The sequence below is a fragment of the Saimiri boliviensis genome, chromosome 13 (genome assembly GCF_048565385.1).
Source record: "Saimiri boliviensis isolate mSaiBol1 chromosome 13, mSaiBol1.pri, whole genome shotgun sequence".
NCBI lineage: Eukaryota > Metazoa > Chordata > Mammalia > Primates > Cebidae > Saimiri > Saimiri boliviensis.
This window is the reverse complement of record NC_133461.1, coordinates 74,758,172-74,782,846: the sequence shown is the minus strand read 5'-3', so window position 1 is coordinate 74,782,846 and position 24,675 is coordinate 74,758,172. Positions and strand designations below refer to the sequence as shown.

General features: G+C 47.9%; 1 protein-coding gene and 1 pseudogene across 5 annotated transcripts in view; one reads left to right on the top strand and one right to left on the bottom strand.

The window, feature by feature from the left end:
* ANK1 (ankyrin 1) overlaps window positions 1-24,675 on the bottom strand; it is a 249,618-nt gene that overhangs the window by 131,581 nt on the left and 93,362 nt on the right. Inside the window, exon 1 of one of the 5 annotated variants that reach the window (XM_074383829.1) lies at window positions 14,781-14,916. The exons of the other annotated variants lie outside the window; for them this stretch is intronic. Coding sequence (XP_074239930.1) covers window positions 14,781-14,807 — 27 coding nt within the window. The 5' untranslated portion in view covers window positions 14,808-14,916. Of the gene's footprint in view, window positions 1-14,780; window positions 14,917-24,675 lie in introns of those variants that run through there. 5 annotated transcript variants of the gene reach the window in all.
* On the top strand, window positions 16,191-22,069 carry LOC120361539 (putative monooxygenase p33MONOX pseudogene; annotated as a pseudogene).

The following is a 24,675-nucleotide window of genomic DNA, read 5'->3' as shown; positions in this document are numbered from 1 at the left end:
GCTTTGCCTGGCATTTCTTGGGGGGTTATTTCAAACGGGAGGAATAAAGCCGGGCCCCTGAATGTCACCCTCTGCATCTCCTTTCATCTGTTTGCCACTAACCAGCAAGCCACTGAACCATTCCGCTCCCCAGTTTCCTCCCCCCAAATCAGATCTTATTTCCCAGGGGAACAGAGTAGCAACTGAGTCAGTCCTGCATCCAGCAGGTCTTCCCCTAAACATTGTAGGGCCCTCTTTGTCCCCGAGTACTTCCTGACACCCAGGAAGGACAGGGGCCACCTGCTGAGAACTGTCTCGGGGGGTCTCCGATTCTTGGTGAGTTGAATTTTAAGCATTTTATTTTGAATCAAAATATATTACATTGCATATACCAATTGTTATTTCATCTTACACATTTGGAGTTAGAGCCTCTCTAATCACCTATGCAGATCTAAATAAACAAAGTCCAAATCTGGATCCCAAATTAGATGAAAAAATTCCATTCTATTCAGCTTATCAAATTTCAAGTAGTTCATTGACTTGATCATTAGATGCTGTCTGATCAGGAAGTCCCAAGATTTCTAACCACTGTAATCTAAATGGTATAGGCGTTTCTAAAATATCCACACCGAAAAAAGCTCCTTTGCTTATCCCAAATCCATTTCGCCTGATTGAATGATTTTCTCATTTCCTCAGAGAGCTGTTAAAGCAGCCATGCAAACTATCAGAGCTCCACAGGCCCGGAGGAGGAAGAAATTAGACGACATTTGGATAAGTCAATTCTTAGCAAAGTTAACGGTGCACCTAATTAATTGAATGCAGTGTGTGGGGTTTCTGTGAAGCCAGTCTCATTTCCTCCGGGAGCTGTCCACCTGGTAATCCAGTCCTTGAAGGAAATCGATTCAAAGGTCTCCCAACTCCCAAGGGTGACTTCTACCCCACCCTTTCCTGGGTCCCTCCCTGGAGCACCAAGGAGTGAATCTCCACTCTTGCTGCTAGCAACCTGGTGACAATCGGGACTTTTTTTCAGCCTTTTTAGTATTCTCTTTCCCTCTGTTCCTTCAGGGTTTCTCCCAGGCATGAAGAAAGACCGTTTTCCTCATTGAATTCCTGTCGACGCCCATCCAATGATCAAGATCTCTCCAAAAAAAAAAAAAAAGGAAAATCTGGACACTATCCTCCTAATGGAGACCGGTACGGCATTTCCCAAAGTGTGTTCCCAGGAACACCAGCCCTGTGCAATGTCACCCACGCCAATGCAAAGAATGCTCTGGTCAAGTAATTGTGGATAATGCAAACCTTGTCCTTAGAGAGTCACAAACCAAGAAAGTATATTAAAGCTCTGAGCAGGGCCAGGCACGGGGTTCACACCTGTAATCCCAGCACTTTGGGAGGCCGCAGTGGGAGGATTGATTGAGGCCAGGAGATTGCCACCAGCCTGGGCAACATAGCGAGATCCCATCTCTTAAAATTTTTTTTTAATGAGCTGGGCATGGTGGCATGCACCTGTAGGCCCAGCTACAGGAGAATCACCTAAGCCCAGGAGGTTGAGGCTGCAGTGGGCTATGATTGCATCACTGCACGCTAGCCTAGGCACCCTTGGTGTTCAGTGGCATACTGAGACCCTGTCTCAGGGGAAAAAAAAAAAAAAAAAAAAAGCTCTGAGCAGTGTTGGAGAAACCTGATCAACAGTGTTTATGCCAAGATTCCATAATCGCATTTGACTCCAAAACTCTATTTCCCCCACATAACACACTTTGGGAAAGAATGGTTATTTTCACTCTGACCAAGCTTTTAACACTTCACTATATTTCTCGACCCCACTCTCTCACCCCCATACTCTCTACCCCATCCCCCACTCCTAGCCTCCTGCTCCCCAGGAACTAACACCATCAAAACAAAGAACTTTAGTGCACTAGCTCTCAGTATTTAGTGAATTCCTTCTTAAAGCAAAGCATCCTTTTGGGATACAATTAATCAGTTCCTTAATTTTCTGGCTTTGTACATGTGAACTTTAGTGTATTAAATATTCACCCCTTCAATGAGATCTGTAATACAGTTCCATGCTACCACCTACCGCAAGGACAATTTCTAGGTAACTGATGGTTGTCATTAAATTCACTGACAAATACGAAAGGCAAGGAGAAGACTAGAAACATTTTGGAGACTTTGAGCATACAAGTACATCTAAATCTATTCAGTTAAAGCTCTTTTTTTTTTTTCCTTTCACGAAAGTTTTTATCTATAATATTTTTCCTATGTACTTGGGAGCTAACTACCCAAGGAAACCTCACAGTGAAGATTTTGCAAATTAAACAAACATCCTGCAATGCACTGAGGCTTTGAGTCCTGATACATACAAAATTTTTGAGGTGATTTTGTCTTTGGTTTTCTGAGTTCAGAAGAAAGCCCTGTACATAGTGGAACAAACTATGTTACTTCAACAAATCAGGGTTTCTTAAAAGAATGAGCAGAGCAGGTGAACAAAGTTTCCAAAAGATGGACCTGCTCTGGGGTCACACATGTAGCCAGTTGGCTTCCAAGGGTTCCCTCTGAAATGCCACACAGGACCTGGAGGGGAGATGCTGGGCTTTGCGGGCCCTCAAGCCACTGTTTCTTCTCCTGAGTCTCCAGTTTCTGCCCCTCAAATGAAAGCAGAATGAGACTGGGCATAGTGGCTCACTCCTGTAATCCTAGCACTTTGGGAGACTGGAGCAGGAGGATCACTTGAGTCCCGGAGTTCAAGACCAGCCTAGGCAACATAGCAAAACCCTTTCTGTACAAAACATTTTTTTTTAAAAAAATTAGCCAGGCGAGTGGTATATGACTGTGATCCTGGCTACTCGAAGGCTGAGGCAGGAGGATGGCTTGAGCCCAGAAGTTGAAGGTTACAGTGAGCTGTGATCGCACCGCTGCACTCCAGCCTGGGTGACAGAGCAAGACCCTGTCTCTACAAACAATTACTGAGATAATAAAAACATAAGCCAGAATAAGGTTGTGATTAAGGACTCACGCGCTGGGTCCAGCTTGCCTGGCTTCCTGTCCTAGTCTGCAGCTGTCTAACTAGGCAGAGGTGAGTAAATCCATCTCTCTGTGCCTCAGTGTCCCTATCTGTAGCCTGCAGTGACCTCATGGGTCACTATGGGGATGGAATGCTCTCCTGCTTGCATGGTTTCGATGGGGCTGGGGTCCGACCCGACCCTCTTCTGGGTCTGGTCATTCCAGGGCTAACCACTGCTGCCCTGTTCACTGTGCGTCCCTGCGGCAGGATCTGCATTGCTTCCGGCCTGGGCCTTCCCGCAGGCGCTGCCGAATTGACCTGCCATCACCAGCTCCCTTCCTTTCCGGATCACGTACGGCAAGGATCCTCCTGCTCAGAGACATCCATTGCTTCTTGGTGCTTTCCAGACCCTTTAAACACCCTGGCGGAGCCTTGCCTGGCCCTTCTGGGTCCACGTGGCGACAGAGGGTCCGAGCTGACCTCATGCCTTCCACACTGCGGGGCAACGTCGCCATCAGCCATGCTCCTCACCTGGGAGCCCTCCCACGTCCCCTCTCCCTGCACTCTGGAGCGTCCCTTACAGCCCAATTAAAGACACCTCCCTGCCGATCGTCCCCTGATTCCCTCCCTTGCAGTTTTCTCTCATCCTCCCAAGTCTCCAAAGCACTGTACACCTTCTAGCAGGTTCCTTTGTGGCTGAAGCACAGCCCATCTCCCTTTCCAGGCTAAGTGCTTTTCAGAGCAGCCACCACAGACTCAGAAAGAAGAGAAAGAGTTCACGTCTTGCCAGGGGCCAGAATTAGGAACATCTCAGAGGGAGTCTCCCTGTAGGAGGCAGAGCTGGAGGGATGTCTACGCGCAGCCCTGTATGCTGCCCCTGAGCCCTGAGAAAAACTTGGGGACCCTGTAGACAGGCTCCGCCCAGGTCACGTGTCCCTGAGGAGGAAGCATCTTTATTGGTAAGGAAATAAACAAAATTAGATGTAAACAAGCCAAGCAAAGACCTTTCAACACCTTCAGGCTGCCCCAGCCACTGCTGGCTCTGAAGCCATCCCATTTATTCAAAGGCTAGGGACAAGCCCCGGTGGCCACGTTGCAAACTAACGGAGCTGAGAGAAGGGCTCAGAACAGTTATCCTAACCTGGGGGTACCTATGTAAGTACTACTTTGTGCCTGAAACATTCAGAGCCATTTGCTAATCCCAGTCCAGAACTCTCCGCCAGGCCCCTCTGTGGTGGTCAGTGCCACACACTAGCATCTCTATTTGTCAGATGCAGGCATGAGGACACTGAAAGTAAAGTGAATTTTCAAACCTCCGCAGGAAGACTATCTAGATGGAGCTACTCACAGGCTGAAGCAGGAGGTCAGGAAATTCAAGCCCCCTGATTTGCTGATTTGCCTGTTCATCACTCCACCCGCAGATACTTTTTTTTTTTTTGAAGTGGAATCTCACTCTTGCTGCCCAGGCTGGAGTGTGGTGCGATCTCAGCTCACCACAACTTCCGCCTCCCAGGTTCAAGTGATTCTCCTGCCTCAGCCTCCCGAGGAGCTGGGATTACAGGCATGTGCCACCATGCTCGCCTAATTTTGTAATTTTAGTAGAGATGGGGTTGCTCCATGTTAGTCAGGCTGATCTCGAACTCCCAACCTCAGGTGATCCACCCACCTCTGTCTCCCAAAGTGCTAGAATTACAGGCATGAATCATGGCGGCTGGCCTGCAGATGCTTTTTAACCAAATCTGAGAAACACAGTAGTTCTAATAAAAGGCTGTTTCTATGGCAGATACCATAGAGAAAAGAACAAAGGTGGCGGTGGAACAAGTTCCCTTTAACGCATCACTCAGCGCAGCAAGCCTGACACGTCTTCACAATTTCCCACGCACACTCAAGTTATAGTGGGTGTCTGGTGGTCATTCATTTTTCCATTCCACGTGTAGTTATTTACTGCCAGAGACATCCCAAAGCACAGAGGGATGCCTGATGGGGGTCGTGGCCTTAAGGGGCCCGGAGGGTAAGGAGCTGGGAAGCTGGATGGGAGGGTGGGCCCTGGCCTGGCCTAAAGGAATGGGCTGAGCTTGGACAGGGGCAGGGAAACAGTGGTGGAGGGGCTGGCCCTGGCGGAAGCCAGTGGAGACTAGCAGTCACAGTTTGTGGATGATTATATCAAAAACATGGCTGGTAATATTGAATGGCAATTCCCACCTATCTGACCATGAAAAGCCTCCCCTACGTATGGCTTCAGTGTGGTAGAAAGAGCTGGCACAGTCCTAGGTCAGCTCCTGCCACTTACTGGCTCTCTGACCTATATTTAAGGGCTACCACCCCAAGACCCCACCCCAGCCTAACCTGACATGGGTAACTGGAGACCATGTGTTATCATATGACCTTCAGAGAGGTAAACCAGAGCAATCAGCACAGAGGCGTGGCACCAGTTAGCTACAAACATCCTTGAAATACAGGGTATCTCTTAAGTGAATAGCAGTCACAACATGGCTCATCTGATACACTAAAGAAAGAGACAGAAAGGAGAGAAAAGCTAGCCAGTCTGCTGACCTGCACCTGCAGTCCCAGCTACTGGGGAGGCTGAGGTGAGAGAATCACTTGAGCCCAGGAGGTGAAGGCTGCAGTGGGCTATGACCACAGCACTCCAGCCTGGGTGACACAGTAAGACCCTGTCTCAAAAGGAAGAAAAAGGAAGGGAGGGAGGGAAGGGAGGGAGAAGGAGGAGGGGAAGAAGGAGAAAGAAGAGGAAGAAGAGAAGGAGGAAAAGGAAAAATAGCAGTGGCCTAGAAATGGCTATGGTAACACTCCCACTAATACACTCCCCTGCCCCTGGCAGAGGTTGCTAAGTTATCACAGCACTCTCGCCCATAAGCCTAAAAATGGCTTCAGAATCTCTCTCAACACAGCATCCCCAGCAGCTGCTGTCAATCGGATTGGCATTGACACCAGGCAGTGAGACTCATTTTCTATTCCAATGTTGTTTAATCAGCAATTTGTAACAAATGCAATGCTCCTGGCTGTAGGGCATGCATGATTCATCAGGCCATAGCACAGTCTTGACAGATTCAAGACCATGTTGCCTCCTGTTTCTCTGATTGTGTCCTTACTAAGACATCGGTAACTGACTTGCCTTTTAGGTGTTCTTGATGGGACAGAATTCAATGACCAGAGAACACAGAGGAACCCCAGAGACCAAAGAAGTCAGATTTCTCATTGTGAAGTCGGAGTGCTGACACAAACACCAGATGCCCATGAGTTGCACTGAGTCAGTTTCCAACCCTTCTGTCCTCTGGTTGTGTCTTAAAATCAAGTTACCAGAACTGGATCTCAGACCCCAGGGGCACCTGCAAGACCAGCCAGTCAATAACCCCAATAAGCAACTTTATCTCATCACTCTTCCTAGCTGCAATCTCAGTTTCTTCATCTGTAACATGGGTAATTTTTTTTATTTTTATTTTTTTTATTGCATTTTAGGTTTTGGGGTACATGTGAAGAACATGCAAGATTGTTGCATAGGTACACACATGGCAGTGTGGTTTGCTGCCTTCCGTCCCCTCACCTGTATCTGTCATTTCTCCCCATGCTATCTCTTCCCACCTCCCCACCCCCCCGAACATGGGTAATTTTTTATGTGGCCGCTGTGAGCATTGAATATGCTGAGATCTTTAGTCACATAGCACCGTGGCAGGTACACAGTAGCTGCTCAAGAATGTTCATGACCTTCCAATCCCCTAGATTTAGGACCTCATTGAGCCTTACCGGTAGAGGGGCAATATTTTCCTATCTGGTTTTCACTCCAGTGACCCCTCTTCATCAGCTCTGTCAAAGGGGGTTTTCCGAAGCCCTAACACTTTCCTACTCACAAACCTTTGTGGGCTTCCCCAACCTCCGTGGAATAAAGACCAAAGTCTCAGGCTGACGTTCAGAAGCCTCCTCAAGCCAGCCCGTCTGCCTCTTCATCCTTCTCTCTACTCTGTCCCCCACCTGTTCCTCAGCACGGGATCCCACACCTCTCCCAAACACACAAGCCATGCTTTTCACGAGGCACCTCTGTTTTGTGAAATTCTCCACACATTCTTCAAGGCCCATTCAAAGTTCTCTTTCTCTGCAAAGCTTCCCTGGCACACTCCCTTGTTTTCCTGGCCAGAACGTTCACTCTTCCCTGTTTCAGCCTCCGTGATACTGTTCGAATGTAGCATTTCCCATATCCTGAGAACAAGGGACTGTGGGATTTACTGTCTCCTATTCTATACATTCTGTTGGCCTGAGTCGAAGTTGTGTTGAAAGTAGGAAGATCTTTAATAAATTTCCAAAGTTCTTAGAAGGTTAAGAGTTATTGATCCAGAGAAGAACCTGTGATTCCAAAGAAGTTTCTAATCACCAATGTTTCCTGAAAGGCTGGCTCCGATTTTCCATATGGCTCACACCCACCCCAGGGTTACCTCAATGGTCTTTGGTTTCTGGGTGCAGGCTGGAGATTCGGGGTGGCCATGTATCTGGCCCAAGGATAATGTCCAGAAAGCAGCATGGGTTGGAGGTAAGGTGTTCTGACTACAGTGCCCACAGGCTGGACCATGTGTTGTGCTGCTGGGCCCCTGAGGTCACACTGCCAGCCTCGAGGCCCTGCGTGGACAGGTTCACCTGTACCAGGCAGTCTGGGCACTGGGACTGCAGACTAGCGAGGAGACAGGCATCTAAATAACAGTTTCAGCGTGACCAGTGTGGTAAAAAGCGTCTGTCTTAAAGAGTTAGGAGACAGAGAAACCTCACTGGGTAATACGGGCCAATCAATGAACTGTTCAGCCCTGTTTCCTCATCTAGAAAGCGAAGACAATGTCACCTACATCCCAGGATAGTTTCAATGCCACATTAAGATGGAATACATGAAGTGCTATGCTTCTTGTACGGTAAAACTATATTATTCCACACACAAGGTTTGAAAAGCTGGTGGAGGGTCAAGCGAAAAAACCCCAGGGACCTCGGGCCAAGCAGCCCAGCCAACTCCTGGGCTGACCCTGTCACCACCTGGGTGATGCGTTCCTGAGAAGGTGTCCAAAATCTCGGCAGCACCTGTCACCTGCCTCCAGGTCCACTGTGAGTCCCACATCACTCACCAAACTGCCCTCTCCATGCTGTGATAGGCCAGAATGTCGTAGGGTATCCAACCACCTAAGGAGGAATCTTTCCTTTTTTTCTGAGATGGAGTTTCGCTCCTGTCTCAGCCTCCCAAGTAACTGGGATTACAGGCGTCCACCCTGACACCTACCTAATTTTTGTACTTTTAGGGGAGACAGGGTTTCACCATGTTGGCCAGGCTGGTCTTGAACTCCTGACCTCAGGTGATCCGCCCACCTTGGCCTCCCAAAGTGCTGGGATTACAGGCGTGAGCCACCGCACTGGGCTGGAAGGAATCTTGAGCCCGGCCACTGTCCTAAGTCAGTGAGTGAGCTTCCCTTCCCCTCTTAACCACTGCACCACCACCTCTGCACCCCCCTATTCATGACCTGCCCTGAATCTCACTCCTGGTGTTTGCCTAATCCACAACTAATCCCACTAAGAGCTAGTTCCTGCATCTGTACAACTCGAGATCCTATTATACAGCTTTAAATGCATGCAATTAATAGAAGACTTTTCGATATAAAATCCCTTTAAGAACTTAAGGAATAATCTCTGATGGCAGAACTTTAGACTTTCTGGCTAACGGGGGTTGCAGGAGGTATTTAAAAACTACTAAGGCATTCTGGTACCTTCAAATCACACCGTGTAGACAGAACATTAGCCGGCCCCAAGAAGGACTTAGACTGTTAGAGGTTAGATAGATGCGAGATGAGGGGCCTCTAACCATCGCCTCCCTCTGGAGAAAAAGCAAACCACAGGTACACACCCTGGCCCAGCCCAGCTCCCCCACCCAGAGGAGAGGTTGCCAGAGTGGGCAGAGAGCAGGACAGAAGGCACCAGGCTGCTAATGGGTTTTCTGAGTAGCTGGAATCTACTCCACTGTTTGCAAGTCATCATCACCCTTGATCAATGGCTGTATCTCTAGAGGTGGAGAAGGGCTGAGCTCGTGCCAGCCTCTTTTCAGCTTTCTTCCCTCCCTCCCTCCCTTCCTCTCTCTTCCTCTCTTTCTTTCTTTTAGATGGAGTCTCACTCTGTCACCCAGGCCGGAGTGCAGTGGTGCAATCTTGGCTCACTGCAACCTCCACCTCCTGGGTTCAAGTGATTCTCCTGCCTCAGCCTCCCGAGTGCTGGGATTATAGGTACCCATCACCATGCCCGGCTAATTTTTGTATTTTTAGAGATGCTGTTTCGCTGTGTTGGCCAGGCTGGTCTCGAACTCCTGACCTCAGGCGATCCGTTTGGAGGCATTAACTTTCTGAAGGAAACTGAAACCAGGTGGTCTTTATTCCAAAATATTGCTTCATTTCCCACTTCTGGAAAGGGCAAAACAGCCTTCTGACCAATATCACCCAGGGGGAGAGCCACAGAGGCTCCCCGCTGCCTTCCAGACACCACTGGGGGACCCAGAGCTTTCTCGGGCAGGAAAACCCTTCCAGGAGTTCCTATAGGAGAGAAGGGCTGGGGGCAAAGGGTCATTTGCTTGCTTTGTTTTCCCTAATCTGTCTGTAGACAAGTTTCCTGCACAGGCAACACACGCTGTCTCATTCCTGCCACCTTTCCCAACACACTAATAGGTTTCAGCAGCTGCTCCGCCCGGCCCATTAGCAGCAGTCAGCCTTCCGTAATGCACTTTCCTTCCTGAGCCCCCACAGTAAATTCAGCAGATGAATCAGCCTCTGCTCAGATAGCAGCGGCCGGGGAGGGTGGTGGTCAAGGGTGAGTGTGAGGCAGCGGGGAAAACAATTCCACTTCTCACTAGATTTCTAATTGGTTGTCACTGCCTGTCAGAGAATGAAGACAAACGCCACACTTGCCCCGAGAGGGCTGCAGTCCAAGCTGGGCTGTGCCGAGAACCCTCGGCCAGCAGGGCCGTCAGGCTGTGACCACCTATCTGGCACGGGCCAGCTTGCAAATTTATTTTCCAACCCTTCCCGACATCAATTGGCCAACATTTTCCTAACAGCCAATGCTCACGATCTGGGCAAGCAAAGGAAAATCAGGAGCTCAGACTCATTCATGAACTTCCAATTAATTCATTTAACAAATCTATTTTTCAGCTCCAGGTTCAAGACCTTGGTCGAAGCCAGAGAAAATAAAAGGAAGTGAGTCAAAGATGAGTCAGACAGAACTGCTGCCCTCCTCCCGCCCGCCCCCAGCGTAGAGGAGGGATGACATACATATAAATAAGCAGGGAGGTGTGGAAAATGAGGAGAGCCCTGAGGGAGGTTCTGATAAAGTACAATGAGAGTTCACAGGAAGGAGAAACTATTTTATGAATTTTTTAAAATCCCAAGAGCAGAGTATCTGAAAAGTCATCCGTGCAAACCTCTAGAGCAATAATTTTCAATCACAGGTTTGTGAGCAAACAGCTAAGCAGTCATCAACCACTAGGTGTTCTGCAAACAACTGACTGTTCATTCATGAATGCAACCAACATTTACTGGGCATCTACCATGCGGCAGACACTGTGCTAAGTGCCAAGGACAGAGCAGTGAACAAGACCAGCCTAAGTCCCACCCATGTGGAGTTTCTGAATATCATATAAAAATTTCCAAGTGCAGCCTGTCCAAGGAACTGACAGTATCCTGGGGCAATTACCGTGGAAGTGCTGAATAAGATGTAGTGCAAGGCCAGGCACGGTGGCTCATGCCTGTAACCCTCGTGCTTTGGGAAGCCAAAAAGGGAAAATTGCTTGAGGCCAGGAGTTTGAGACTAGTCTGGGCAATATAGCAAGAACTGTGTCTCTACAAAAAATACAAAAATTAGCTGAACGTGGAGGTGCACACGCCTGTAGTCCCAGCTACTCTGGAGGCTGAGGAGGGAGGATCACTTGAGTACAGGAGTTGGAGGCTGCAGTGAGCTATGCTCACGCTACTGCACTCCAGCCTGGGACACAGGGAGATCCTGTCTCAAACAAACAAATAAAACAAAACAATGCAGGATCAGGACAGGAGGCATCTCAGGAAGGAGTCTAGACTCTGTCCTAAGAACATGGTGAAGCTGCTGAAGATTTAAAGCAAGAAAGTGAAGTGGTAAGATTTGCCCTTCTAAAACACACTTGGTTGTGTGTGAAGAATGGATTCGAGGGAGCGAGATCACCGGTAGGAAAACCACCGCTACTTTTTGAAACTTAGAGCGCGTTCAAGGAGCCCCTCTACCACGGCGCTGCTCTCGAACACCTACACCCATGCTTTCTTGACAGCTCATGCTCCAGAACCTTGTTCCGTTTTATCCATACCAAGATCCCAAGAAGACCGTGAAGGATCTTCTGCAGCTGTGATTACACATCACATAGGAATTGTGATTTTACAGTGGCTCCCATCTTCCCATCTCCTTTTAAATATTACCAGTGGTAAATGTTTAAGTAAGGAACATCTATGGCACTATGTTCGCATTGAACAGGAAAGTGCAAGAGAGAGGGGGATTATTAATACCCAGATACGATCACGAAATATGTCACGCGGAACTACGTCACCCACCAGAACCATGTATCCCAGAGGGAAGCAGGTTGAGAACAGCTGCACTAGAATTGCATGATAATGCCATTTGCCACACTATGTCAGGTGGTTTAATTTGGTATCCCTATAGAACGTGAATCTCTGCTTCCAAAGGCATTAGGAAGTCACAGGCATAGGTAGAAGTCAAATGGTGCCATTTGTCTCATACCAAAACTGTCTAATGCTTCTCATCTCACTTGAGGCAAAAGTAAAATCCCTGCCTCAAAGTACAAAGCCCTGCATTTTCTGCCCCTGTGCCCCCTTCCCAGTCTCTGCAACCTCACCTCCTCCTGCTCCTCCCACCTTACTCTGCTGCAGCCACGCCGGCCTGCCAGTTATTCCCACGACACACGCCTTCCCCAGGACCTTTGCATATGCTGTTTCCTCTGGAGTTGGGCCTGGCTGTCTCCTTCACCTCTTTGTCCAATGGGACTTCACTGAGCTGTCGCAGAGCACCGTGTTTCAATTATGTAACTCCCCACACATCCTATGTCCCTTGCCTCCTTCCCTCTACCTCAATAACAGGACTGACTTTTCACCTTTCTACAGAATGTACTTGGTGCCTTTGTGTTTAGTCTGTTTCCTTCCCCTGCCAGGAGATAAGGTCTGCAAGGACAGAGTTTTTGTCACTTTTATTCACTGCTGTATTCCCAGTGCCCCAACAGGACCTGATACACAACAGTGCTTCACAAACGTTTGCTAAAGCTTGTTAAACAGACCTTGAAGACAAAGGTTTTTAGTCACTTTTCTAAAGGTAACTTTAAAAAACGCTCTATATTCTCTGTTTGTCTGCAAGCAACAACTGAAATCCTGCTTTTCTAAATATATTTCAGTTTGATTAATCTCAAAATAAGTTAGCTGGTTTTGCAGAGACACTAGCAGAACCATTTTGGGGTGAGAGATGGCAACCTGGGTTTAAAAACTATCACAGGCAGGGCGTCGTGGCTCACACCTGTAATCCCAGCGCCTTGGGAGGCCAAAGTGGGTGGATCACCTGAAGTCAGGAGTTCGAGACCAGCCTGGCCAACATGGCGAAACCCCGTCTCTACTAAAAATATGAAAATTAGCCAGGCATGGTGGTGTGCATCTGTAGTCCCAGCTTCTCAGGGGGCTGAGCCAAGAGGATTGCTTGAACATGAGAGTCACAGGTTGCAATGAGCCAGGATAGCACCACTGCACTCCAACCGGGGCAACAGAGTGAGACTCTGTCTCAAAAAATAAATAAATAAATAAACTAATTACAGTTGCCTAACAGAATACCATTGAGCCATGAAAAAGAATGAAATCATGTCATTTGTAGCAACATGGATGGAACTCGAGGTTATGTTAAGTGAAATAAGCCAGGCACAGAAAGATATGTGAATGTCTTTGCCATGAATGTTCTCAGTCATACATGGGAGCTAAAAAAAAAAAAGTTGATTTCTTGGACCTGCAGAATAGAACAATAGATACCAGAGAGGAGGAAGGGTGGGTGGGGGGCAAGGGGAATGAAGAGAGATTGGTTATGAGTACAAACATACAGTTAGATAGAAGAAGTAAGCTCTGTTGTTTGATAGAAGAATAGGGTGACCCTACCACAATAGCAACAATACTGTGTACATTTCAAAGTGACCAGAAGAGAGGACTTGAAATGATACCAAGACATAAAAATGATAAACATTCAAGGCCATGGACACCCCAAACACCCTGTCTTGGTCAGTACACATCCTATGCGTGAAACACTCACATGTATCCCACGAAGATGTAAATTATTATATATCAATAACAGAGAAGAAACTATTTATAATTGACCCATCAAGTCAAGGGTGAGCTGAGTCTATGGATCCTGGTTACAATGACCGCCTTCAAGCCTCTGTCCCCTTTGCTAATGTTTTCATAACCAGGCTCCTCACTTCAGCCTCACAGCAGACCCATTTCCCAGACAAGAAAACTGAGACACAGAGAAAAGTGGCTCAAGGCTGTTACTTAGTTGGTGAAAGGAGGCTAATTTTAATTTTGCCATCGGCCACTCCTTATTCCTGCAAAACACTTGCGTTTGAGTCTGAAGATAGTTCACACATTGCACAGGACACCTGCAGTCACCCGCCTCCTTCTGAGGTTGGCTACAAGTGGGTCTCCAAGCCTCACTCTGAACCTCTGCCCTTGGTGGCCTCTGCAAACTTAATCTGAAGTGCTTGCGGCTTGTGGGGCTAAAGTGGGAAGCCCATGCTTCCTCTACAGAGCCTCCCTCTCCTTGTGGGGGAAAAAAAAAATCAACCAACAAAGGCAAATTGTGCAGATGCCACTAGAAAGAAATTCCCACTTAATATTGCTTCTCCTGCACCCACAGCGACTTTTAGACAAGCAGAAGAGATGCTCTGCCGGCTTCTAAACCAGAGTCCCTTTCATTTATTATCCTCTCAGCGTGTGGCCTGATGTCCCACTCTGGGCTCTGAACCCATCACCAAACTAAGCAGCAGCACAGGACACTGAGACATAGCGCAGGCCAGCCGCGCTGCAGAGATAGGACAGACCCTATCTACACAGCAAGAACGAGAAGCCTGGGGCGGCCTCGCTAAGGCGCCGTTATCACTTGAAAACTATCCATCCATGAGCCCCTATCTCCCAGGGCCACGCTGCGGCTCTTTCCCTTCCTTCCTAGCCGCCTTTCCCTCCATGAGTTAACAGCATAAATCCAGAACACCGAGCAGGCGTGATCACGGGATCGCCGGCTTCCGTGGGTCTTGGAGAAAACAAGCCAAAATCCCCTCCCAAATGACGGTGACAGCCCCTAGCCGGGCAGCCCGCCCCGCAGCCTGTAAGGACACATCTACGAAACGCAGTTTAGCAGACTCAAAGGAAAGCTTCTGGGATCTCCATAAATTTGGAGTATAACTCAAAAACCATCCCTCCCCAGCGCTGTTGCTGACAGGACACAATTCAGAGACCCAGGTAGTTGGAACCCAATTTGACAGCAAATCTCTGGATGTAAAAAATATGAACTGCTTCAGATTGGAGGGCAGAGGCCACCTGCTCCCTTCAGCTACAGGGCCGACGTGCCGCTATGCTAAGGCAGGGAGCCTGTGGGGGGCGGTGCAAAGCTGCGGGTGCCCGCGTGCTGCCCACAGGCGTCGCGCGAGTGTCCCCCCCGACACCCCCCTCGCCCCCCCACCCCGTCTCCCCAGCAGCCGCCCAGTACTCACTTTGCAGAAGCCCATCGGCCAGGGCATGCTGGTCCCTCAGCAGGGGCCTGCCGAGGGGCCGTCGGGGCTTGAGGTGGAGCAGCTGGGGCTGCCGGACGCACGGCAGCCTCTGCCGGGCCTGAGACGTACGGGACGGGCCCCGAAGGCCTTATCGGCCCCAGAGACGCGCTATCTGGCGGGCGCTCCCTGCACGCGCGGGCGGAGGGGCGGCGCCCGCCTGGGGACAGCAGATTACACAAGCACCTCCTCCCCCAACCCCAGGCGGCCCCGCTCCCAAGCCGTCGCCGGCTAGGACCCCTGGGTGCCCCCGGGGTCGGGAGCAGCCAGGGAGAGCTGGGCCAGGGCGCACGCCCCGTCGGGGCTGCGGGTGTGGGGCCCAGGAGTCCTCCGTGCTGGGCCCGCGGGGAGGCTGGGGCCCGCCAAGGTCAGGGGCCTCCCGGAGCAGAGCGCGCTGCTCTGCAGCCCTGGGCCCTCTGTTTTCTGCGTCCTTTCACTGGGGTCCATGCTGGTTAGTGGCCGGTTTGCAGGGAATCTGGGCACAATCTTAATAACACTGGGGCCAAAAATAACGTTCCTGGGAACCAGAGGTGAGTCATCACAAACAGCGGCCAGGAGGGCGGGGGGCCCAGGCCGTTCCGTGGCTGCCAGACCGTCGGGGCTGCCCGCGAGCCAGGCTGCCATTCCAGGCCAAGCTCCTGCAGGCCCGGCCTAGGAAGCCGTCCTTTGCAACATCTGCCCGTCCAACAATGGGATGAGGGTTCACCTGCCCAGTGTGGCTTTATCCGTGAGAACACCGCGCCCTGGAATGGCAGTTGGTATGCGGCAGAGAGAACAGATGACCCCGAGGAGCTCAGCTGCGGGGCTAGGGGCCTGGGGGTGGTGCCATTAGGTGGGGGCTGGCTCTCTCCATGGTTTCCTCTCTAGGGTGGGCAGTCCTCCCTGTGAAGGGTCTCTCCAGCCCTCCTCACGTGATGCTTGGCCTCCTGCTGGTCCAGGTCCCCTGACAAGGCTGCCATCTGGCTTTAGAACTTTCCTGCAGCACCAAACTGTCATGAGGGCACTGCTTCTGCGGAAAGATGCCACCGAGATGCGCTTCATGAGCCCTCTGTTTTCCACATCGGCTGGAGCACACCCCACGGGGGCTGGGCCATCTCCCCAGGGACTAGTGCCTGACCGCGTTCTGGGCCACATGTGGACTAGAAGGAACCGCCATGGCCACCACAGCACAGTCCCTAAGCAGGAGGCTTTGAAGCTCTTGGACTCAAAACAATGTTTTTTTTTTTTAGGGAGCCAGAAAGTTAAAAAATGTAAAAGAAGCAGGTCACGTTAGACATGACTTCAGACAGCCTCCCTGCAGGACAGATGGTCTCACTGGCTACACACACTGGGCCAGGCTCACGAGGGGACAGCATGGCATGCACCCCACTCAGGGGCAAGAATGAGGCTGAAATAGACTCCGAACATAGCAAGGGCTCAGTAACGGCCTCTGGAATGAACCCGTGGTCGTCACCAGCAGGAATGATGAAAGCAAGAAGCCGTTTCACCATCCAGGTAAGAGGAGGAACAATATTTTTCTCTTTGGAGTTCCCAGACTCTGAAGAGAAAACACCAGCCTACGAACACAGAGTGTCCCCTGACGTAGGAAACTCCCTGCAAGTAGTGAGTTTAATTCCAAGCGTCAGAACCTGCTCATTCCCTGTGCCATGCTTCCGGTGGCAATACGGTGTCTCTCCGGCCCCACCGGCCTGAGATGGGCCCGCACGGTCTCTCTGGGAACCAGGTGACTTCAGAATTTAACCCCAGAACCAGCTCCCCCCACCCCCTGCCCCCAACAACCTAAGGCTCTTCTCCCTCGGATACATGAAGTGGAGGAAAAGGCCAGGCATGCTCAGGGGCAAACCAACCCCCAGGTGAAAGGAAGCTGAGCTGGTTACGCACGCAGCTTGGTTTCGGGGAGCTGGCTGACAATGTGCTTGAGACCCCCAAACTCACTCCCGGCAGCAACTCCCCCCATGGCAAGGAGCTAAGGACAGGCATGTCATGGACTGTGAATTGGAGTGACATTTGTCCCTCCCTTCATCAACAGACTGCCCCAAGGGCTCCCCAAGTTCTCTGCCATAGAATATCTTATCTCCCCCCACGCTTTGAAAGGGGGCCACAAAAGCTGTCCCTATGGTGGAAGTGCAGGGCCAGGCCTTTCAGATTTTGCTCCCGGATTATGAGAACACCTTGAAAATTCAACGCTCCCCTCCACTTCCCCAGAACCCTTCACAAGCCCCACTCTTTGTTTAACAAACATGTACAAAGTGCTTTCCTGGTACCAGGCACTGCTTTAAGCACTTGATAAAATATTAAGTCATAGATGTAACGCTTATAATTACTCTGTAATTCACTGTTGTCAGATCGTCATTGGTGAAGAAACGGAGGCACGGGGGGATGAAGAGAGCTACTCAAGAAGACGAGGCACCAGGTTTCTACCCAGGCCACTTGGGTCTGGAGGCCACGTGAACCATTTTGCATTCGATTAACACTTTAATTCAGTTCACAGTTAGCCAATACACGTTCCCCATCTATATCTATACCCGTCTGGAAGGCATCAAGAAAGATAGTGTTGTGTGCCCATGACCCAGCTAACAAAGAGCCTCTGGGTTCCAATGCCCCAATTTTTCATGGGATTCCATCCACCTCACGCCTTGCTCCCCACAGAGATAATTACCCTGAATTTTGTGTTTATCACCCCTTGCTTCTCTCTATAATTTTGCCACGTATGGTTGTATCTTTAAACGAAGTCTTGTTTCGTTTAGCCATGTGTTCTGACTGAATAAATAGAATTATGCTGTGTGGATTTGCATTTTTGATGCAACATGATGTTCCTGAAATTCATCCGGGAGTCATTTATTCCTTTTCACTGCTGTGTTATATTCCATTGTTGGCAAATAGTACACAGTACTTATTTATTTTCGAGATGGGATCTCATTCTGTCGCCCAGGCTTGATGTCCAGTGACCCCATCATGATTCACCGCAGCCTTGAACTCCTGGGCTCAAGCGATCCTCTTCCCTCAGCCTCCTGAGTTGCTGCAACCACAAATATTTATCCATTTGACTGCTAATGGAATTTGAGCTGTTTTCAACTTTTTCCTATTGAAACGTTATTGCTATGAACATTCTTATAAAAGCTTCCCAGCGCACGTATGCAAGATCTTTCTAGTGTGTATGCTAGCAGGAGAATTACTGACTTGTGTCATAGATATATCCTCAATCTTATTAGATAACGCTGACTTGTTTTTGAAACTGGCTCTTCCAATTTACACTGTCAATGGCAGGCCTATGTGGTTGCCCTGCAAGTTCAACGCCATTTGGTATTGTCAGACTTTAACAGTTTTGTCAATCTGGTTGGTATAAAACAGCACGGCATGGTGCTTTTTGTTTGCATTTCCATGATTGCTAATGAGGTTGAGCATATTTTCACGTGTTTATGGGCCATTTACTTTTCCTCTTCTATGAAATTACTATTCAAGCCCTTTGCCCGTTTTTTTGTTCTGTTGTTTGTCTTTTTCTTATTGAGGTGGAGGAGTTCACTGCAGTCTGAATACGAATCATTTTTCAGTTGTGTGCATTGAACGTATCTTCCACCAGCGTGTGGTTCTTTCCACTTTTGAAAATGGCATCTTTTGATGGACCAGTGTCAATTTTCATGTGTCAAATATACAATCATTTTCTTCACGGTTTGTGTTTCTTCTGTCTTATTTAAGAAGTACGCTTCTACCCTGAGCTTATACAATTTTTTCTGTATTATATTTGTTTTGTTTTTTTTCTTTTCTTTTCTTTTTCTTTTTTTGAGATGGACTGTTGCTTTGTCACCCAGGCTGGAGTGCAGTGACACCATCTCAGCTCACTGCAACCTCCACCTCCTAGGTTCAAGCGATTCTCCTGCCTCAGCCTCCTGAGTAGCTGGGACTACAGGCACATGCCACCATACCTGGCTTATTTGTGCATTTTTAGTAGAGACGGGATTTCACCAAGTTGGTCAGGCTGGTTTCGAACTCCTGATCTCAAGTGATCCACCTGCCTAGGCCTCCCAAAGTGCTGGGATTACAGGCATGAGCCACCACACCCAGCCTATCGTTTTACTTGTTGTATTTAGATCTTTAAATCCACTTGACTGATTTTGCGTATGATGTGAGTTGAGTTCTGATTTTTACCATGTGGATAATGAAATATCCCTGCACCAGTTACTGAATAGCCCATCATCTCCCACGAAACTGCACTGTCATGTTCGTTGTATGTTACATCTACATGTGCATGAGTCTGTTGGAGAGGGGGACTCTCTCCTATGATCCACTGGCCTCTATCTCAGTACCAATGCCATACTGTCCTCATTGCTACTGCAACTAATCATACGTGTTATAGTAAGTTTTAATATTGTTTGTAATAAGTCTTCATATTGGTGAGAAAGTCTCCTTGCTTTATTCCTCTAGAAAAGCATCCAAGTGGCCGGGCACAGTGGCCCACGCCTGTCAACCCAGCACTCTGGGCGGCCGATCACTTGAGCACAGGAGTTCAAGATCAGCCTGGGCAACGTGACAAAACCCCATCTCTACTAAAAATAGAAAACAGTAGCTGGGTGTGGTGGCTCATGTCTGTAGTCCCAGCTACTCGGGAGGCTGAGGTGGGAGCCTCACCTGAGCCTAGGAAGTCACTGAGGCTACGTTGAACTATGATCGCACCACGGCACTCCAGCCTGGGTAACACGAATGAGATCCTATCTCAAAAAGAAAAAGAAAGAAAGAGGGGCAGTGCTTCCCGGTAGGTCGTGGAGACCTTCTCTGTCGCCGCCGCTCTCACCATGGCTTGGGTCCAGACTGCGCCACAGCGTCTTGGGAGTCGTGGGCCCTCGGAACCTTTTTAGTGCCGGATTCCGGGCCGCAGGCAGCCCCGCGGCAGCAGGATAACAGAATCTCTGGATGGACTCTTCCTGGGAAGCTTTGCTAATTTGCAGCAGCTCGACCATGTTCCTCATTAACATCTGTCTGTCAGCTTAGTCGTCACATCATTTCACCGTGGTGGCAGGGGCTCAGCTCGGAATTCTATATAGAGAAAGCAACTGGATCCCAGTCTTTCAATGGCTTCAAGACAACCAGAAGTGCCTGGTGGAGGAAGGAGAGGCCAGTCTACCCTCCCCTGCCGTGACGCTGTCATCAGCCACTGACAGTGTGGACAAGGTCCCAGTGGTGAAGGCTAAGGCTACCCATGTCATCATGAATTCTCCGATCACAAAAACTAAAGCTACAGAGTGGAGAGCTAACAAAAGAAGAGAGGCAACCTGCATCAGCCCAGTCCACCCCCAGCACCAGTCCTCACTCTTCACCTAAGCAGAGGCCAAGGGGCTGGTTCACTTCTGGTTCTTCCACAGCCTTACCTGCCCCAAATCCTAGCACCATGGACTCTGGAAGTGGGGATAAGGACAGAAACTTGTCAGATAAGTGGAGCTTCTTTGGACCAAGATCCCTTCAGAAGTATGATTCTGGAAGTTTTGCCACCCAGGCCTACCGAGGAGCCCAGAAGCCCTCTCCAATGGAACTGATCCGTGCCCAGAGTAAATGAATGGCTGAAGATCCAGCAGCCTTGAAGCCGCCCAAGATGGACATCCCAGTGATGGAAGGAAAGAAACAGCCACCATGGGCCCATAATCTCAAACCCCGTGACTTGAATGTGCTCACACCCACTGGCTTCTAGAGATCTTTCTCTCCAGGGATTCTGGTGAAGAGGGTTTCTTGCGCCCCACTCCCCTTTTACCTTGATTCTGACATAGGAAAGATATATTTAAAAACTGTCAATCAGCTGGGCGCAGTGGCTCACACCTGTTATCCCAGCACTTTGAGTGGCCAAGATAGGTAGATCACCTGAGGTCAGGAGTTCAAGACCAGCCTGGCCAACATGGTGAAACCCGTTCTCTACTAAAAACCTAGCTGGGCGTGATGGTGTGCGCCTTTAGTCCCAGCTACACGGGAGGCCGAGACACAAGAATTGCTTGAACCCTAGGAGGTGGAGGTTGCCAGTGAGCCAAGATCATGCCATTGCACTCCAGCCTGGGCAATAGAGTGAGACTCCATCTCAAAAAAATAAAAATAAAAAATAAAGTATAAAACCTGTTAAACTGAGGCTAGAGCTGGAGACATAATTGGTTTTTGAGAAACATTAGTACAAAGCTTGCCCTTGTATGGAAGAAGCCATTTTGTATTGCTTTAAAGTTAGACTAAATATTCTCAGCAGTGGTCAGTGGGGACCTCATTACCTGTTTTTTCATCCTTTACCCTAGGTAAGAACTTTGATCACTGCTTATTAGGTAAAGAATGTATGTGCTGTTCCAAAGGCCAGGCTTCTTGATTCCTTTATCACTATCCACGTGAGCATTGACAAGTCATAGCGTAGAGTTGCTCACTGCTTTGCTGAGATGACTCTGGCCCTGTTGATGGCTGGTGCTGTGCTCCAGTCTTACCAGTTAGGGGACCCAAGATTTGTTTGGGACCTGGGTACAGGTAAAAGCCAGACTTGCCAGGGATCCTTCTTTCTAGGCTGAACCTTGAGTCCCCCTGCTTTTTGGTGGATGTAATGGATCAGTATCCTGCAGCCAGTTCTTCATGTGGGGCCTCTCAGGCCAGTGCTGCGGGAGGCGTGCTCCTCTTTCAATGCCATAGGACAAACACTAGTCTACCAGAGCCTTTCTTGCACTTTAAAGTGAGATTAATTTAACTCCAATTAGGTTAAAACTTGCTAAGAGAGAAAGTTTAGTCTCCTGATTTGGTATAGGTAAATGGACATTAAACTTTTTTAAAGTAAAGGATATGGTAGGTACAGTTAGATTATATTCTTGAGGTTCATGTGAAGCCAGTGGTGTTACCTTATTTTGATTTCCTTGTTCAGGTCAGGGACTGGAACGTCTGCCGGGTAGGTGAATAAATTCAAAATTTTCTGTGTGGAAGCATTTTTCACCAAAATGAGCCTCATCCCTTTATGCAACACATAACCTTACTGAGGGAGGGAAACAGTGAAACCACCTTTTAATTTCTCCTCACCGTGTACAAGTTCAGTCATTGTCTTGAACACTGTCTCAAATACCCGTTTTTTGTTTTGGATAGTACCTTGTCTGTATAAGAAGCTGACCTTTCCATAGAGAGGCCCTAGAGTCTAATTTATTTGTGTCTTCTAGTATGATCTCTTGTTTTGACAATAAAAATCCTTACTACTTTCTCAAAAAAAAGAAAAAGAAAAAGAAAGAAAGAAAGAATGAATGAAAGAAAGGAAGGAAGGAAGGAAGGAAGGAGGGAGGGAAAGAAAGAAAGAGAGAAAGCGGGGAGAGAGGGGGAAAAAAAGCATCAGAGCTTCTCTTGATCCTTTACCCTCTTGTTTGATTATATTTTATTGGGTTGTTACACTCTGTAGATATGTGAACTTTTGTATCTTGAGTCTGTAGCCAGAAATCTGGTTGAGCTCTTTCATGATGTCTAATAATTTGTTCCTGGCTGGTCCGAGTGCAGTGATGTTTACAACTAATTGGTCCCTGTCAGCTACAGATGTATTTGTTCCGTCTCCATTCCCACTGCTTCACTTGACTAGCCTTCAAAAAAACTGACAGTGATTCTCTTTGATTTTTCTCTGTAGACAGTTACTATTCACGCATCAGGACTTTTTGTTCTCTTTTTTTACAGTTTTTGTACCCTTTCTTTGCTTTTCTTGCTCTATTACCTTGGGTAAGATATCCAGTATATTGTCAAATGGAAACAGTGACAGTCTATTTATCTAGTTGCTAACTTAAACACAGCTGCTTTCAAAGTTTTACCATTAAGTATAATGTTTAGGTAGGATTTTTGTGGATATCTTTTTATTAGTTAAGAAAGTTAGCTTCTAGTCTTAGTTTATTAAAGTTTTTAATCATGAATGAATGCTGAAATCCAAATTTTTTTCTCCTTTTTGTGAAGGTGGTACATTGCATTAATAGATTTTTCTAATGCTAAACTATCCTTCCATTTTTGGGTTAAACCCTTCGTGGTCATGATGAATTACTTGTAATGTAGCACCACTGAATTAGTGTTGTAGTATTTTCTATAGGATTTTTGCACCTATATATTCATAAATTATATTGGTTATTTTAATTTGCTACTGCTGAATAACAAATTAGCCCCCAATTTTGCTGATTTAAAATACATACATCTTGTATTTCAGTTTCTGTGGGTTGAGAATTCAGGGGCAACTCATCTGGGTGGTTCTGGCTTAGTGTCTCTCAAGAAGTTGCTGCCAAGATGTCAGCTGGGGATACAGTCATCCGAAAGCCCAACTGGGGCTGGCGATTCATTTCCAAAATCCTCAGATGGCTGTTGGCAGAAGCTCTCAGCTCCTCACCACATGGAACTCCCGTAGGGCTGCCAAGCATCCTCTTATACTGCAGCTGGCTTCTCCCAGAGTGACCCATGAGGCTTTCATGGCCTCGTCTAGACATCACATATCATCACTTCTGCCACATTTTATCTGCTAGAAGCAAATAACTAAACCAGCCCACCCTCAAGGGCAGGGGAATTGTCAAAGGGAAGTATATCAAAGAATGTGTACATATTAAAAAACCCCCACATTGCCCTGTCATTTTCTTTTCCTATATTGTCTCCAGTCTGAGTGTTATGCCATGCTAAACTCATAAAGTGAGTTGGCTGGTTTCTATCCTTGTCTGTGAGAGGGACTAATGAATTGCCTGCAAAACAATCTGATCTTTTTCAATGAGAGGGTAACTATGGGAGGGAGATTACTGATTTACTTTATTTAATGTTAAATGTTTGCTCAGGCTACGAGTTTAAGAGATCAATATTTTTAGAACATATTCCAGACTCTGAAAACTTGACTCTCATTCGCTTAAACCTTACACATCTCCATCTGCTCAGCACTGGCTTAGAGTGCTGCGAAATTCCTACATTCAGGCAAAACACGATGAAAACAGAAAAGTGACCTCACTCATTTTAAAAAGTCAGCATGAAGAGTGGGGGAACAAAAAAGTTAAAGAGGTTACGCAACAGATGCTTAGTTCATTCAAAAAAAAATTCAAGACCAAATTCCCAGTCATTTTGGTAAACTTAGAATAGTGTCGAATGGAACTCGACCTTTTTGATCGCAGGACCCCTTTACAGTAAACAAATTAAGGACCCCATAGAGCTCTGTGTGTGTGTGTGTGTGTGTGTGTGTGTGTGTGTGTGTGTGTGTGTGATGTGTGTGTGTGCATGTGTGTGTGTGTCTGTGTGTCTCATAGAGCTCTTTCTTTCTCTCTCCTCTCTCTCTCATAAAGGTTTCCTCTCTCTCTCTCTCTCTCTCTCTCTCTCTCTCTCTGTCTCTCTCTCTCTCTCTTCTTTCTTTCTCTCTCACTCTCAGATTCTTGCTCTGTCACCCAGGTAGGAGGTGCATTGTCACAATCTCGGCTCACTACGGTCTTGAACTCCTGAGCTCAAGTAATCCTCTTATCTCAGCCTCCCAAGTAGCTGGGACTGCAGGCTTGTGCCACTGTGCCCAGCTAATTTTTTAAATTTATTTTTTGTAGAGACAGAATCTCACTATGTTGCCCAGACTGGTCTTGAACTCCTGGGCTCAAGCAATCCCTCTGATTCAGCCTCCCCAAGTGCTGAGATTACAAGCATGAGCCACTGCACCCAGCCCCATAGAGTTTTTTTTTTTTAAATGTGTGTTATATCTAGCAATATTTACTATATCAGAAATTAAAACTGAGAATTTCTAAAACTATGTATATATTAATTCATTTGAACATAGCATAAACCATTTCACATTAACACAGGCAACATATTTTCCTGAAAAATAACTATATTTTCCAAAACAAAACAAAAACCAAACAGTGCAAAG